This window comes from Perca fluviatilis, chromosome 10 (assembly GCF_010015445.1).
Source record: "Perca fluviatilis chromosome 10, GENO_Pfluv_1.0, whole genome shotgun sequence".
Classification (NCBI taxonomy): domain Eukaryota; kingdom Metazoa; phylum Chordata; class Actinopteri; order Perciformes; family Percidae; genus Perca; species Perca fluviatilis.
Window position 1 is genome coordinate 39,317,756 of NC_053121.1, and position 17,778 is coordinate 39,335,533.

The window sequence follows — 17,778 nt, forward strand, 5'->3', positions numbered from 1 at the left end:
TAAAAAAAACGTTGAAGACCCCTGCTATAGAGCAGTGTTCAAATGGGGTTACGTGTCCCCCTAGGGGTACTCTGGAGGACTGCAGGGGGTACGTGTCCCCCTAGGGGTACTCTGGAGGACTGCAGGGGGTACGTGTCTCCCTAGGGGTACTCTGGAGGACTGCAGGGGGTACGTGTCCCCCTAGGGGTACTCTGGAGGACTGCAGGGGTCACGTGTCTCCCTAAGGGGTACTCTGGAGGACTGCAGGGGCACGGTCCCCCTAGGGGTACTCTGGAGGACTGCAGGGGGTACGTGTCCCCCTAGGGGTCCTCTGGAGGACTGCAGGGGGTACGTGTCCCCCTAGGGGTACTCTGGAGGACTGCAGGGGGTACGTGTCCCCCTAGGGGTCCTCTGGAGGACTGAAGGGGGTACGTGTCCCTCTAGGGCACATGGGTCAAACCCAAGGCCCGCGGGCCAAATCTGGCCCCTCGCACATTCTGATCCGGCCCGCATATCAATCTAGGTTCACAATTTATTTTGGCCCACCTAGTTGTGCGCCAAAACAAAAAACATGGGAAACCGTTTTTCAACTTGCAATTACGTGACACTCAAAGTAGAATTTGGCAAATTTGCCGACTTTGAGACTCAGAAATTCCTACAGAAGCAGAGAGTTTGATATTCAGGCTGAGAAAGAGGTTGTTGTGAGTCAGCTGTGGGTAGCCTACTGAGAAAATGTAATCACTGACTACGTTTACATGCAGCCAATAACCCGTTCAAAACCGGAATATTAGCAATAACCCGGTCGCGCACGGCCATGTAAACACCGGCAAAAACCCGAATATGCTCATATTCCGGTTTTTAAAAACCCGAATATGCTACCTGGGTTACCCCTTTTCTAACCTGAATATGCTACCTGGGTTACCCCTTTACTAACCCGAATATGCTACCTGGGTTACCCCTTTTCTAACCTGAATATGCTACCTGGGTTACCCCTTTACTAACCTGAATATGCTACCTGGGTTACCCCTTTACTAACCCAAATATGCTACCTGGGTTACCCCTTTTCTAACCTGAATATGCTACCTGGGTTACCCCTTTACTAACCCGAATATGCTACCTGGGTTACCCCTTTTCTAACCCGAATATGCTACCTGGGTTACCCCTTTTCTAACCTGAATATGCTACCTGGGTTACCCCTTTTCTAACCCGAATATGCTACCTGGGTTACCCCTTTTCTAACCCGAATATGCTACCTGGGTTACCCTTTACTAACCTGAATATGCTACCTGGGTTACCCCTTTCTAACCCGAATATGCTACCTGGGTTACCCCTTTTCTAACCTGAATATGCTACCTGGGTTACCTTTTCTAACCCAAATATGCTACCTGCGTTACCCTTTTCTAACCTGAATATGCTACCTGGGTTACCCTTTTCTAACCTGAATATGCTACCTGGGTTTACCCTTTACTAACCCAAATATGCTACCTGGGTTACCCTTTTCTAACCAGAATATGCTACCTGGGTTACCCCTTTACTAACCCGAATATGCTACCTGGGTTACCCCTTTACTAACCTGAATATGCTACCTGGGTTACCCCTTTTCTAACCCGAATATGCTACCTGGGTTACCCCTTTACTAACCCGAATATGCTACCTGGGTTACCCCTTTACTAACCCGAATATGCTACCTGGGTTACCCCTTTTCTAACCCGAATATGCTACCTGGGTTACCCCTTTTCTAACCCGAATATGCTACCTGGGTTACCCCTTTTCTAACCCGAATATGCTACCTGGGTTACCCCTTTTCTAACCCGAAAGTTTGGTCATGTAAACGCGTATCGGCATATCCCCATCAAAAGGAACATTGATTTGTGTTCTGCGCATGTTCTATTCGCAAGGAGTCTTGGTCTTCTGAGTAGAGGAACTTCTTGTATGCGCCAGAAAACATAGTTATAATAATAATTATATACTATAATAATATAGTTATATATATGTGTCAATGCAGAAAACCTGCGCGCAGTATACCGGAAGTAAACAGTAAGTAGAGGTAAACATGGCGAGATGCAGCACAGCACCACACTTTTGGAGCGAGGAGGAAACCAGTTTCTTCATCAGTGTGGTGAAAACCATGAATATAATGTCTTTTATTGACGGCAGAAAGTACCGAGATAGTGAGATTTATAAGAAGGTGACCGAGAAGTTATTGCGTCTTAAGGTTGTCCGTAGGCTACGTCCAGACGCTAACCGTGTACGCTATCGCGCCGGATATCGCCATTTGATTACAGATTCCATGTAGGAGTAACTCTCTCTGCTCACGCATGTAAACGGGTTATTCCGAATGTTTCAGAAACCCGAATAGTGACCTTAACCCGACCATAACCCGAATATTGACAGCTTGTAAATGTAGTCATTGTTTTTGCTTGATTTGGTAAACTCTAGGATGGTTTTGGAACTTTTTGCTGACTTTTTCAGAGCTTTATCTGGACCAAGCTGTAAGAGAGAAGACTATAGGAGATATGCAATAATTGAGTCAAAGATTTTTGACTTTTTCGATGAAATAAAAGCATGTCAAACTATACATGTCTGGCCCTTGATGCGATTCTCGTTTTCCAGTGTGGCCCTCAGTGAAACTGAGTTTCAGGGGTACTTTTTTTTTCTCCAAGTTTGTTGCTTTTTGTCACCTTTTTTTGAAGGTTTTGTCGTTTGTTTTGACCTGTTCTTGCCTTTCTTCATTACTTCTTTCTACTGTCTTTTTTTTAAGTTTGTCGCTTATTTGAATTTTTTTGTCACTTCTGTCGCCCTAGTGTTACCCTCCTTTTAGTGTTTTTTTTTTTAGTTTTTGTCGCATTTTTTCATCAGCATTTAAATATATTTCAGGTACAAGGCTGTTTAGTAAATCTATCGCTGTATTGTTCCTCTTTATAGAGACTTTAGGGGGTACATGACTTTAAAAACTGTTTAAATGGGGAAAGGAGAAAGGAGAACCTCTGTTATATAGGGAACTCTTTCTGTTTGTAACAACACGACTGATTGATAACAGTGAAAATGATTTGGTGATGACCTTAAACAGCAGCACCAGCAGCCCGGCGCTGACCAGCAGAGGAATCAGGCTGCTGATGAACCAGCTGAACCACAGGATGCCGTTGTCCAATCCCATAATCCTCATGGTCTCCTTCAGCCGCGCCTCCTTCTCGTACACCACGCTCTTCAGGATGATCGCCACCGAGTACATCCAGGCCAGGGTCATGAAGAGAGGCATGGAGCGGCTCATCACCCGCAGGAAGCTGAACGGGTGGGACACAGGGGGAACACAGGAGGAACACAGGAGGAACACAGGGGGGACACAGGAGGAACACAGGGGAGACAGGGGGGACACAGGGGAGACACAGGGGAGACACAGGAGTAACACAGGAGGAACCATTGGGTGACACAGGAGGAACACAAGGAGGACACAGGGGAGACAAAGGGGAGACACAGGAGGAACACAGAGGAGACATGTTAGGAAAATAACCACATTTACATGCACAGGAGGAACACAGGGATGACATAGAAGGGACACAGGAAGGTTACAGGAGGAACACAGGGGAGACACAGGGGTGACACAGGGGAGACACAGGGAGGAACACAGGAGGAACACAGGGGGGACACAGGGGGGACACAGGAGGAACACAGGGGGGACACAGGAGGAGCACAGGGGGGGACACAGGAAGAACACAGGGGGGACACAGGAGGAACACAGGGGGGACACAGGAGGAACACAGGGGGGGACACAGGGGAGACACAGGAGGAACACAGGAGGAACACAGGGAGGACACAGGGGTGACACAGGGGAGACACAGGGGAGACACAGGGGAGACACAGGGGGGACACAGGGGAAACACAGGGGTGACACAGGGGAGACACAGGGGAGACACAGGAGGAACACAGGGGAGACACATGAGGAACACAGGGGAGACAGGGGGACACAGGGGAGACACAGGAGGAACACAGGAGGAACCATTGGGTGACACAGGAGGAACACAAGGAGGACACAGGGGTGACACAGGGGAGACACAGGGGGGACACAGGGGAAAAACAGGGGAGACACAGGAGGAACACAGGGGAGACACAGGGGGACACAGGGGGAACACAGGGGGGACGCAGGTGAGACACAGGGGAAAAACAGGGGAGACACGTTAGTAAAATAACCACATTTACATGCACATAATATTCTAGTTTTTGCCCTTATTCTTAAATATTCTGAGAAAATATCAGCAATACTACATTGTGTTAGAGTGTTAGAACTAGTTAGCAAGCTAACACAGACGTATAAACCGGTAGTTAGCTGAAAGTAATGAATAAATGGTAGAAATGAACAGCTGAAAGTAGTGTCTGAACAGATGAAACGTACATGTCGTCTACGTAGCAGGGATAGGGCATCTGCTGGATGTAGACGCCCGTCTTCTCCTTGGTGCCCGTCATGGCTCTGATGATGCCTTGCTCGATAACGTCCTGCAGGTACGAGAACCCTCCCCAGATGTACCGCATGTCCTCAAAGGGGTCGGCACGGGGACCGGGGTCCCAGTACCTGGGGAGACAACACAGTGGGCCACCTTCAGAACACTTAAAGGGACAGTACAACATTTTCTGATGGAGCCAGACTCCATATAAATAAACATTATTCTTATCATCGTAAAACACACTTCATTCATAGTGGACAGAAACTAAATAAAACTACCAAAATCCGTCTTGGTTCATCTTTCCACTGTTCCAACAATCACCACTCTGGTTTGGTTGAAATAAACCCTTAATTCACCCATTTACATGTGGAGATATGCTGGCTCTATACACGCTAAAAGTCCTGATTATTTACATGGAGTCTGGTGGAGATATGCTGGCTCTATACACGCTAAAAGTCCTGATTATTTACATGGAGTCTGGTGGAGATATGCTGGCTCTATACACGCTAAAAGTCCTGATTATTTACATGGAGTCTGGTGGAGATATGCTGGCTCTATACACGCTAAAAGTCCTGATTATTTACATGGAGTCTGGTGGAGATATGCTGGCTCTATACACGCTAAAAGTCCTGATTATTTACATGGAGTCTGGTGGGTTTGGCGATGAAAGGAAATTACCCTCAACTCTAAACTGTACACAAACACAGCTTTCAGGAACACTTTGTCATATATATATATATATATATATATATATATGTGTATGTATGTATGTGTGTATGTGTGTGTGTGTGTGTGTGTGTGTGTGTGTGTGCTTACGCGTCTTTGATCTTATTGGTCCTCTCCACGTTGTCGATGTCCATGCGGATCTTGTAGTGGAGTTTGGCCGGCAGCTCGGTGGCGTTGGGCTCAACGTCCGGGAACACGATCCCCGCCCAGAACTTCCTGTCCTCCAGCAGAACCATGGACCGGTTCACCAGCATCTCCTCACTGGAGACAGGCTCCAGTTTATCCAGGTTTACACACTGACACACACAGACAGACACACACACACACACACAGACACACACACAGACAGACAGATAAATGATCATGTGATCTGGTAACAGACAGTAATGGATGGATATTAAGACGTTCAGCGTTAAAGAAGTTAAAGGTGCTACCTCCATGAAGCGGGAGATGCTCATGATGGCCTGGTCCGTCTCGTTGAACACCTCCCTCCAGGTCACAGGCCCCCCCTGGGAGTCAGGTCCCCCCCGGGGGGGCGGAGCCTGCTTGGACAGGAAGTGGGAGACGTCTGCCACGGTCCAGTCGGTGCCGCTCAGCTGAGCTCCGAAGAAGCTGGCGGTGATGTTGTTCTTCAGCAGAGTCTGAACCAAACAACATCATCATCATCATCATCATCATCATCATAATAATTATCATCATCATCATCAACCACTGAGCAGACAGAGTTTAGTTAACTTACTATCAGACAACAACATGGTATAAAGAGGAGGTGAACATCCCTGATAAAAGGTATGGAATTATATAACATAATAACAATATAACATAATATGATATAATATGATATAACATAATATGATATGATATAATATAACAATATATGATATAATAGAACATAATATGATATAATATAACATAACATAATATGATATAATATATATATAATACAGTATAACATAACATAATATAATATGATATAATATAATATAACATAATATAATAGAGTATAACATAATATAATATAACATAATATATATAATACAGTATAACATAACATAATATAATATGATATAATATAATATAACATAACATAATATAATATAGTATAACATAACATAATATGAGATAACATAATATACTATAATATAATATAGTATAATATAATATAACAACATAATATAACATAACATAATATAATATATAACATAATATAATATAATTTCCCCGAGCAGGTCCATCTGCTCGCTGCTCTCCATGAACTTCCAGACTTTGGGTCTCATCTCCTCCCACATCCCGCCCAGGTCCCTGAACACACCGAGCTCCTGGAAGGTCCGGTTCACCTGAACGCACCACAGACACAGTTACACACAACAGGAGCTTCCTGTGGGGGACGCGGTCTGCGCTGCCTGCACGATGCCACACGCACACGATGATCATCCTGTTCACCACACGCCACCATCGGTTCCACGCTGGCTCTGTGCACCGCGGGGAGTTCAGCCACTTCACAGCGCTCGCAAAGCTGCGTGTGGAGGAAACTCCAGGTGTGCAGTAGGGGTGGGTCACGATACGATATCATCACGATACCTATGTCACGATACGATGGCATTGCGATTTTAAACATATTGCAATATTCTGCGATATATTGCAATGTATTTACCTTTTTTCCAACTTCAAATTTTTCCCAATTTCAAATGATGTCCCCAAAGGACAATTTTGTTCCGTTTTATCTAAAAAGATAAATTTCTCTGTCTGTTCATCTCACTTCAATTTTATTGCGGCAAAATGGGGATTGTCGAGCAGACAGACTGACCAACACATATGTCATAAAAGATCGATACTTGGCGTTTGTGTATCGATACAGTATTGCCACGAAAAATATTGCGATACTACGCTGTATCGATTTATTCCCACCACCCCTAGTTTGCAGTGACAGAAAGACTCCACATTCCACTTGGAACCAACATGGAATATGTTCATCTAACATGGAACAACTCCTTCATTATTTAGGATTGGCAGCCACGTAAACACCTCATGATGCATAGAGTAAGCTACTAGAGGTCGACTGATACAGATAGCTAGGTTGGGCCGTATTTGCCGATCGATTAATCGACCGATAGTATTTAGAATTGATGCTGGATAAAAACAAACATGACACTCCAAGTAAAACAGTGCTGAAATTTATTATAAAAATAAAAACATGCTACATGAAATAAATATAAATATTGAAGTCAATAAAAGACATTCATTCGAACTGAAACAAAAAGTAATAAATAAATAAAAAGAGTTAAACTGTCGGTTTAGAACGGTAACAGACGATCTCTGACCTGGAGGGATCCATCTTTCCCACTATACTCTCTGTTCTCGCTTGGATGGACCTGCCTTCCCATTGGTTGAAAACATAAACAAAGGCATCATGGGAGATTCCCTTGTCGGTAGCACCTACTGTCTATGGGTAGCACGGAGTTAGCGGCAGAAATGACCGAAAAACGTGATGAATTATGGACATCAAGTGGATAAATCTTGGATGTAACAGTTTGGATTTAATGCTCAACAACCCCGAAAAAGGGCCCAAGTTCCAGGCTGGATAGAAAATCAGCTGTAAAGGCTAGAAAGACCCTCTAGAGGGCGCTATTGTAATGCATGATGCCAGCAGACCCTTCCCAGCTCTCGTGTACTGTGTAATGAATGACAGGTATGGATTTTTGCCGATAACAATAGTTCCACCAATCAACTATCGGTGACGATTAATCGGCGAAACCGATTAATCGGTCTACCTCTATAAGCTACATTTAAACACATCATGACATCACCACACTACATGATGTCACACAGAACGCCGAGGCTGAGGTCATGTAGACCAGGGGTCTCAAACTCAATTTACCTGGGGGCCGCTCCAGGGAGAGTGTGGGTCAGGCTGGGCCGCATCACGTATTCAACAGAAGTTCTTATATAAATCTTGTTGGCTCAATAGACATTTTTTAAGCTCGGCGACCCGGTTCTCTCGCTCATCTCGCTGGTATTTTGTATACTCCTCAGCATGTCTAGTTGAGTAATGACGTCTGATGTTATATTCCTTATACACCTCAACTTTCTCTGTGCCTATGAGACATGTAGAGGTGCCCCTGTGCTCGATAACTAAATATTCTGTCTCCCACTTTCACAGAAATTGCCTGAGCTCGTCGCCAACCTCTCTCTTCACGGCACGTTTTGAGAGAGAATGTCACTACCCAAAGTGAGTAGAGGGCAAGTTTGAGTAGCGGATGCGTCACTTTGCGACAAGTAGCCTACAAAATGCTAACGGCGTTTTGAGCTAACGTTTTTATATATGTCAATGGTTAGTAATCAAGTAGCCTACAAAATGCTAACGGCGTTTTGAGCTAACGTTTTTATATATGTCAATGGTTAGTAATCAAGTAGCCTACTAGATGCTAACGGCGTTTTTAGCTAACGTTAGCAATCAAGAAACCTACTAGATGCTAACAGCGTTTTTAGCTAACGTTAGCAATCAAACAATCATAGAGAGCTAAAACTTTTTGAAATGACTGCTAGCTACAAGTTAGCAATCAGACACAACAAAGGCTGTCACTTGAATGGCGTTTTGAGCTAACGTTAGCAACCAATAGATAGCTGAAACGTTTTTGAAATGGTTTCCATCTTCTGTTATTGTATGTTAAGAGAAAAGTTTATTTTACAGATTTAACAAATTTCAGTAAGACACGTTACACCGTAAACCGTTTAAATCTGAGCATGCGCTACCTGCACTCTACTCACTTTGGGTAGTGACAGAGACATGACTGGAACTGGGTGAAGACATATTTTCCGTTACGCCAGAACACGTTTCAACCAAGTGACTAACGTTGATACTACCCCAGGTACTTCGCGGTTGGCTAGCTCGACAACCGCTGCAACAAACGCCGCAGGAAGCTGTCACGAGACTAGCTATGGTAGCTGGCTATGCTTTATGAGGAAACAAATTATAGTTGAATAGTATTGTGTGTTTAGTGTGTTTAGTGGAAGAGCACTGTGACAGCTTAGTCAGGCAAAATGAGAAAAGGATACTGTTGTACGTGCAGAAAGCAGCACTGTATGACGGTGGTCAGAGAGCAACAAGAGTGCAGCAACGAAGTTAATATCAGTTTGATATCAGTTTGACCATGAAAGTAAGTTACTTCTCAACCTGTGACGGACAACAGTGGCGCATTGTTCTCTCTGACCATCAGCATAGCTAAAGTCAGCCTAACAACTGATGAGGAGGGCGTGTGCCAAAAGACTGGGACCAGTCTGTGCACCAACCAGGGGAGGCCAAGTCTAAACCACGGTACTCCTCAACTTTTAATAAACAAATCAAAATGCTCTTAGAGACTGATATATGAATTCATGTATAAGCCAGAAAATTCAGTCTGATGAGAGAAGCCTGTGTGCCTGCTCAACTCGGACCCGGGTACACGTTTATGCTCTTATGATTTTACTTAAATAAATACTTGTTAAACTTTTAAATCCTCTCCTTGCCTACTTAGTGGATTTTGAAACGCACATTAGCCCGTAAGTGATAAAATTAGTGATGCACCGAAATGAAAATTCTTGGCCGAAACCGAAAACCGAAAAAAGAGGAAACCAAGACCGAAAACCGAAACCGAAACCCCGAAAGAAATTAAGCCAATTATTAGTACCATTGCATTTATGGCTATGACTGTGTACTAACTTTACTAAAATCAAGGCATTGCAATTGTATAAATTAATATTAAAGTTTAATTAAAAAAATATCTAGCAGAAATATGGCTACAATCTGATAGTCACATACAGTATACAGTAGCCTAAGAACAGAATAGCTTACCTATTATTATTATTATTATTATTATTATTATTATTATTATTTGAGGCACTTTCTTGCAGGATTTCCCTGAACATATCAGACAGCGAGGGTGCATGCCCCTCATCTGGCGCAGAGAGACCAGTCTTTTTTTCTGCGCTCTGATCTCCTGCGCTGGGCGCCGCTCCGTCTCCGTCTCCACGCGGGTTCTCCGTCTCCATGGCGACCTGGATCATTTCTCGTGCGCCCTGCTTTATTTCCGCATCCAAGTAATGGTCTTTATAACGCGGATCAAGTCCAGTCGGATGAAGTGCAGAGGATCCGAACAGATCTCAGTGAAACGTGTGCTGACAGACTCTAAGAGCACTTCTCATTGTTTTCACTCCGTGGTCCGTCTCAACCTCGTTGCCTAGGAGACGCTTTGCAGGTGGAACGGATCGGGTACTGACACACGTGCAGGTCGCGGTTTCTGTTTACGTCATCACAACATTTTCGGCCGTATTGTTTCGGTGATAAAGGTATTTCAGCCGAAAACCGAAAATGCCCTTTTGGGCCATTTTCGGCCGAAAATTTTCGGTGGCCGAATATTCGGTGCATCCCTAGATAAAATAAATAAATAAATAAAAGCGCGGCACACGCAAGGACTCAGCAGAAAGGTGCGTTTCAGATCTTCGTAGGGGGGGGGGGCCACAAAATATCATCCCGTCCCTCAACTGGCCCCCGGGCCACGAGTTTGAGACCCATGATGTAGAGTTTAGGTCCGTGTAACGCTCATCTGTTCAATTCTCTAAGCACAAACGGACTGTTGGAAAAATAGAAAAATGGGTTCATATATCCAATTTATTTTTTTATTTTTTCCACCTTCACAAATTAAAAGAATTTGATCTTTAAACAGTTTTTCCAATTTTCTGTTTTTTATTCAGAGGATCAGAAATTTACAAAATTGCATCTGAGCTCCAATTATTCAATACTGCCACCATGGTATTCTCTCCCTCTACTTGGTGGAACATGCAGGTCATTAACTGCATATGGACCAAAAAATAAATAAAAACTGATAGACTTTGGGTCAGAGGGGCAACTGATGGTTTTGAGTGGGGGAACGAGGGAGAGAATACCATGGTGGCAGTATTGAATAATTGGAGCTCAGATGCAATTTTCTCAATTTCTGATCCTCTGAATAAAGATCCATTTTTTTAATTTGTCAAGGCAGGAAAAAATTGGATATTTGAACCCATTTTTCTGTTTTTCCAAATGTCCGTTTGTGCTTCAAAAATTGAACTGATAAGAGTTTATTAACATGCTTTTATTTCATCTAAAAAGTGAAACATCTTTGACCTTATGATTGCAGGTCTAATAGAGTCTTCTCACTCACATTTGACAGTCGACATAAAACCCTAAAAAAGTCAGCAAAGAAGTTTGGTAGCCATCATAGAAAAAAAAGCGCCAAAAAATGCTAGAAAAAGTGGCAAAAACATCACAGAAAGCTCCAAAATCGTCGAAAAAATGTGACAAAAACGTTGAAAAAGAGAAAAAAAATAGGTGGGCTGATTTGCATTTTTTGTGAACCCAAATTAATCTACGGGCTGAATCTAAATCTACGAGGGGCCGGATTTGGCCGCCAACACGTACAGAAGGTCTGATCTAGCATCTAGCTGCTCCGGCTGAGGCTAGATGGGATACAGCTACAGTTACGTACGTTTAGGCACCAAAACCACTCGATAGGGTCATGAAAAAGATCGGGGGGGGGGAATCAAAACACTCGCAAGGAAGTGATGTCATACCCCCCCTGAGGAGACAGGAAGTGATGTCATACCTCGTGGATGACCCTCTGCGTGGCGGGGGTGTGGGGCGTGTACAGGATCTTCCCCAGCAGCAGAGGCTTCAGGGCCTGCCAGATCATCCTGGACATCGGGTTAGAGTCCATGTTCTGGACCAGACTGTTACAGTAGGGAGCTGACACAGAGACACAAACAGAGAGACACACACACACACACACACACACACACACACACACACACACACACACACACACACACACACACACACACACAACAGGACACACACACACACAGAGACACACACACAAGAGACACAAACAGAGAGACACACACACACACACACACAACACACACACACACACACACACACACACACACACACACACAGAGAGACACACACACACAGACACACACACACACACACACACACACACACACACACAGAGACACACACACACACACACACACACACACACACACAGAGACACACACACACACACACACACAGACACACACACACACACAGAGACACACACACACACACACACACACACAGAGACACACACACACAAAGAGAGAACACACACACACACAGAGAGACACACACACACACACACACACACACACACACACACACACACACACACACAGAGACACACACACACAGAGACACACACACACACACACAGAGACACACACACACACACAGAGACACACACACACACAGAGAGAGACACACACACACACACACACACACACACAGACACACAAACAGAGAGACACACACACACACACACACACACACACACAGAGAGAGACACACACACACAGAGAGAACACACACACACACACACACACACACACACACACAGAGACACACACACACAGAGACACACACACACACACACACACAGACACACACACACAACACACACACAGAGACACACACACACACACACACACACACACACACACACACACACACACACACACACACACAGAGAGAGACACACACACACACAGAGACACAAACAGAGATACACACACACACACACACACACACACACACACACACACACACACACACACACACACACACACACACACACACACACACACACACACACACACACACACACACACACACACACAGAGACACACACACACACACACACACACACACACAGAAACATCAGATCAGTGTATAAACTCCAGTACTCTATACCAGCATTTTAAGGCAAATTGGGTCCAGAACCTCTCTAATATGAACAGGTCCGGACCAGAACCTCTCTAGTATAAACAGGTCTAGACCAGAACCTCTCTAGTATAAACAGGTCTAGACCAGAACCTCTCTAGTATAAACAGGTCCGGACCAGAACCTCTCTAGTATAAACAGGTCTAGACCAGAACCTCTCTAGTATAAACAGTAACTAGAGTGACTAAAGTAAGTAGAGTAACTAGAGTAACTAGAGTAACCAGAGTAACTAGAGTAAGTAGAGTAACTAAAGGGTCTAAAGTAACCAGAGTAACTAGAGTAATTAGAGTAACTAAAGTAACTTAACTAAAGTAACTAGAGTAATTAAAGTAACTACAGTAACTAGAGTAAGTTGAGTAACGAGAGTAACTAGAGTAACTAGAATAACTGAGAGAGGAGTCGCAGGTAAGTCTAGAGCTGGACTCAGAACCTAACGGGCCTGTAACGGGCCTGGACCAGAACCTAACGGGCCTGTAACGGGCCTGGACTCAGAACCTAACGGGCCTGTAACGGCCTGGACTGACTAGGTAAGGGCCTGGCCGAACTAACGGCGTACTCGTAACGGGCCTGGAGACTAACGGTGGACTCAGAACCACAACCCTGTACTCACGAACTAACGGGCCTGTACGGCCTGGACTCAAACCTAACGGGCCTGTACTCAGAACCTAACGGGCCGTGAAACGGCCTGGACCAGAACCTAACGGCCCTGTACTCAGAACCTAACGGGCCTGTACTCAGAACCTAACGGGCCTGGACCAGAACCTAACGGGCCTGGACTCAGAACCTAACGGCCCTGTACTCAGAACCTAACGGGCCTGTAACGGGCCTGGACTCAGAACCTAACGGCCCTGTACTCAGAACCTAACGGGCCCCGCCCCCCCTCCCCCCCCCCCCCCCCCCGCCCGGGCCCGCGCCGGCCCGCCGCCCACGCGCTCTGACTCAGAACCGAACGGCCTACTGCACGGCCTGGACCAGAACCTAACGGGCCTGTACTCAGAACCTAACGGGCCTGGACTTACTTGAGGAGTTGTCGTAGAGCGCGGCGGTCTCGTCCTCGGTGCTGTTGCCGTGGTTACCGAACAGCGCCTTGTAGTTGCTGTCCTCGTACCAGTTGAGGGACTTGATCTGCAGGCCCCCCCCCTCAGGGTGACCACACACGATCCGGGACACGGCCTGGTACATGGCGCTGGGGGAGGACGTGGCGTTCTGGGTCAGGAACACGATCTCGTTCCTCAGGTCCACCCAGCTGTTCATACCGGCCAGCTGTACACACAGTACACACAGTACTTTAGATACTAGTACTACTGCTGTTCATACCGGCCAGCTGTACACACAGTACACACAGTACTTTAGATACTAGTACTACAGCTGTTCATCTTCCACTGGGCTATTCCATTCCATTCCTGGGCTCCATTTCCTTCCATTCCCTTCATTCCATTCCCTTCCACCTATTCCACTGGGCTATTCCTTCCTGAACTCCTTCTTCCATTATTCCATTCCCATTCTTTCATTCCATTCCAGATATTCCTTCCCTTCTGGGCTCTTCCTTCTATTTTATTCACTGGGCCACTACTTCCATTATTTCTGGGCTCCATTATTCCATTCTTTATTTCCTTCCATACTGTATTTCCTGGCCACTGGGCCATTCCTTATTTATTTTCATTCCTTGTCCTTCCATTCCATATTATTTCTTTGGGTCTCCTTCATTCCTTCTGGGTCCTGGTCCTATTTCAGTTATTTCTTCTGGGATCATTCTGTGTGGTCTGTGGTCCTGGTCCTGTGGTCCATGCTGGTCTGGGGCCATTCTGGCTGTTCCTTCTGTGTGTGGTGTTGGGATCTGGGTCAGTTGTGGTGTCTGATTCTGGATCTGCTGATTTTGTGGTCTGCTGTTCCTTGTGTGCTGGTGTGGTCTGGGATCCTGTTCATACTGTGTGGGGCCATTCCTTCCTTCTGGTCTGGGTCATGTTCCTTGTGTGGGTCACTGTTCATGTGTCCTGGTCCTGTGTGTTGGTCCTGGGTCCTGGCTGTTCCTTCCAGCTGTGGTCCTTGGGATTCCTTGGTCACTTCATTGGTCCACCCTGGAGTCACCTGGATCTGGAGTCTCGTTCAGTGCTTGGTCCTTCGATTTTCCTGCCTGACCGGCTACACCACCCTGGGGCCTTTGGATGCTAATTACTACTGCTTTGTTCATTACCACGATTGGGCCTGTGCCTGAGTTTTACCCTGGTGCTGGATGCTGGATTGCCTGGCTGTTCATGCCGATGACTGTTACCCTGGTCACCCCTGGTCCTGAGATCACTAATTGCCTGGCTGTTCATGCCTATTGGCTACACACAGTTGCTTTGGATACTAGTTACTTCTGACTGTTCATGCTGATAGGCTGTTGCAGTGCCACACACAATTGCTTTAGATGCTAGTTGCTACTGCTGTTCATGACCATCAGTATGTTGCACAAACAATGCTTTGCACCGTGCTAATTCTAGTACTACTGCTGTTCATACAACCAGATGTTACTATTTGGTGCTTCTGATCTAATTGCTACTCTGTTCATGCTACTAGGCTGTGCCATCCTGTTGCTTTTGGGTCTGGATTGCTATCTGCTGTTCATACCATCGACTGTTTTCCAACAGTGCACACAGTGCTGGATACTAAGGGCACTGCTCTGTTCATGCACCTACCTCACAGTGCACCTTGTTTTGTTACTACTCTGTTCATGCCTCTTTGCTTTGATACTATCTTCTGTTCATACCATATTGCCCCCCACCCTTTTCTTTTGCTTGGTACTACTTGTTCTGTGCCATTTACTGCACGTGCTTTGGATGCTTACTATTGTTGTTTTTTTTTTTGATTGTCTACTGCTGTACATTTTGTTTGGTACTAGTGCTACTCTGTTCATCGACGGTGCGGGTGGGGGGGGGGGGTCGGTGCCGTGTTTGGTGTGCTATGCTGTCACGTGGTTCCGGTGCACTGCTTTGATTTCTAGCTGCATGCCATGCTGTTGGGTGTTGCTGATGCCTATTGCTACTGCTGTCATACATGATGTTGCACTACCGGTGTGATACTAGTGCTAGCTCGTTCATACTATCACTCGTACGGTGCCCAGGTGCTTTGGATACTAGTGCTACTGCTCGTTCCTGCCATTAGGCTATTTTGCACGGTGCTTTGGATACTAGTTGCTACTAATCGTTACGCCGATGGCCACCTTGTGCGCACGATTACGCCTGGTGCTGGATGCTAATTGCTACTGGCTGTTCGTACCGATGACTGGTACGGTGCACACGGTGCTTTGGATGCTAGTTACTTCTGGCTGATTCATGCTATTGACTACTGGTGCCACGGTCGCTGGATACTGGTGCTACTGGCACGATTTCGTACCGATGACTGTGCACAGTTACCGCAGTTGCTTTGGATACTGGATGCTACGGCTGTTCATGCCGATTGACTGTTTGAAGTTGCCACCGGTGCTTTGGATACTGAATTGCTACTGACTCGTTTCGTACTGATGACTACGCACGCGGTCGCTGGATGCTGGTGCCCATTGGTCTTTCCGTCCTATTCCATTGGGCTATTCCTTCCACTGGCCAGATATTACTATTCCTTCCTTCTTCATTTCCGTCTACTGTTCCATTATTTCCTGGGCTCTGTTCCACTTGGAATTCCTTATTGAATATTTTCCTGTATTCCTTCATTCCATTATTTCTTCATTTTCGTCTCCACTATTCCTTCCTTCTTCAATTTTAAGACCATTCTACTATTCCTTCATCCAGATATTTTCCTTCCACTACTATTTCCTTCCATTATTTCCTTCACTGTTCCATACCATCCTTCTTCATTCCACTACTATTCCTTTCTTCGTGTGCCTACTACTATTCCATTATTTCTTCATTTCCATTCCATTCCTTCCATTATTTTCTTCTGGGCTCTTATTCCTTATTTTCCTGGGCCATTCTTTCCATATTTCCTGGGCTCTGTTCATATTATTTCATGTGCCACTGTTCATACCATTATTTGTGCCTGGTGCCTGGGTCTTTTCATATTATTTCTTTGGTCTGGGTCCTGTGCTGTTCCTTATTTTGGTCTCTGTTCTGTGTGTGGTCTGTGGGATCTGGTGCTGGGTCTGGTCACTGTTTGTGTGTGTGCCGGTGTGGTCCTGGGATCCTGTTCATGCCAGCTGTGTGGGTGTGTTCCATGTGGTCCTGGTCCTGGGATCGTTCCTTGGGTCCTTGTGTGGATCATTCCTTGTGTGGTCACTACTACTGTTCCTTATTTCTTCCTGTTCATTCCATGTTGGTCCTGTGTTCCTTCTGGTCCTTGTGTTCATGTGGTCTGGGCCATGTGTGGTCTGGGTCCTTTGTGGTCCTGGTCCTGTGTTCCATGCTGGGTCCTGGTCCTGTGTTCCTTGGTCTGTTCCTTGTGTGTGGTCTGTGATTCCTTCCTGGTCTGGGATCTGTTGTGTTCCTGTGGGGTTGGTCCTGGGTCCTGTTCCTTGTGTGTGTTCTTCCTCCATGTGGATGTCCATTCATGTGTGTCCTGGCTGTGTGGTCCTGGGATCTCGTGTGTTCCTGGGGTCACTACTACTGTTCGTGCTGTGTGTTTCTGGTCTCCTTGGGGTCATGTGTGGTCTCAGGATTAGCTCCATTTCTTGTGGGTCTTTCAGATCTGTGCTCCATCTTGGTGGTGTCTGATGGGATATCATCTGTGTTGGGGTCACTACTCAAGAACGTGTAATACACATTATTCACTTTTACCCTAACCCTACCCCCATGATGCATTACCTTACTTGTTATTCTCTCT

General features: G+C 45.7%; 1 protein-coding gene across 1 annotated transcript in view; it reads right to left on the reverse strand.

Annotated features, from left to right (window-relative positions):
- The window catches only part of LOC120566854 (phospholipid-transporting ATPase ABCA1-like), a 101,758-nt gene that overhangs the window by 44,222 nt on the left and 39,758 nt on the right, over window positions 1-17,778 (reverse strand). The window contains 7 exon segments of the mRNA XM_039813516.1: window positions 3,041-3,263; window positions 4,370-4,546; window positions 5,235-5,440; window positions 5,579-5,788; window positions 6,368-6,481; window positions 11,765-11,904; window positions 14,004-14,270. Of these exon segments, the coding sequence (XP_039669450.1) occupies window positions 3,041-3,263; window positions 4,370-4,546; window positions 5,235-5,440; window positions 5,579-5,788; window positions 6,368-6,481; window positions 11,765-11,904; window positions 14,004-14,270 (1,337 nt within the window).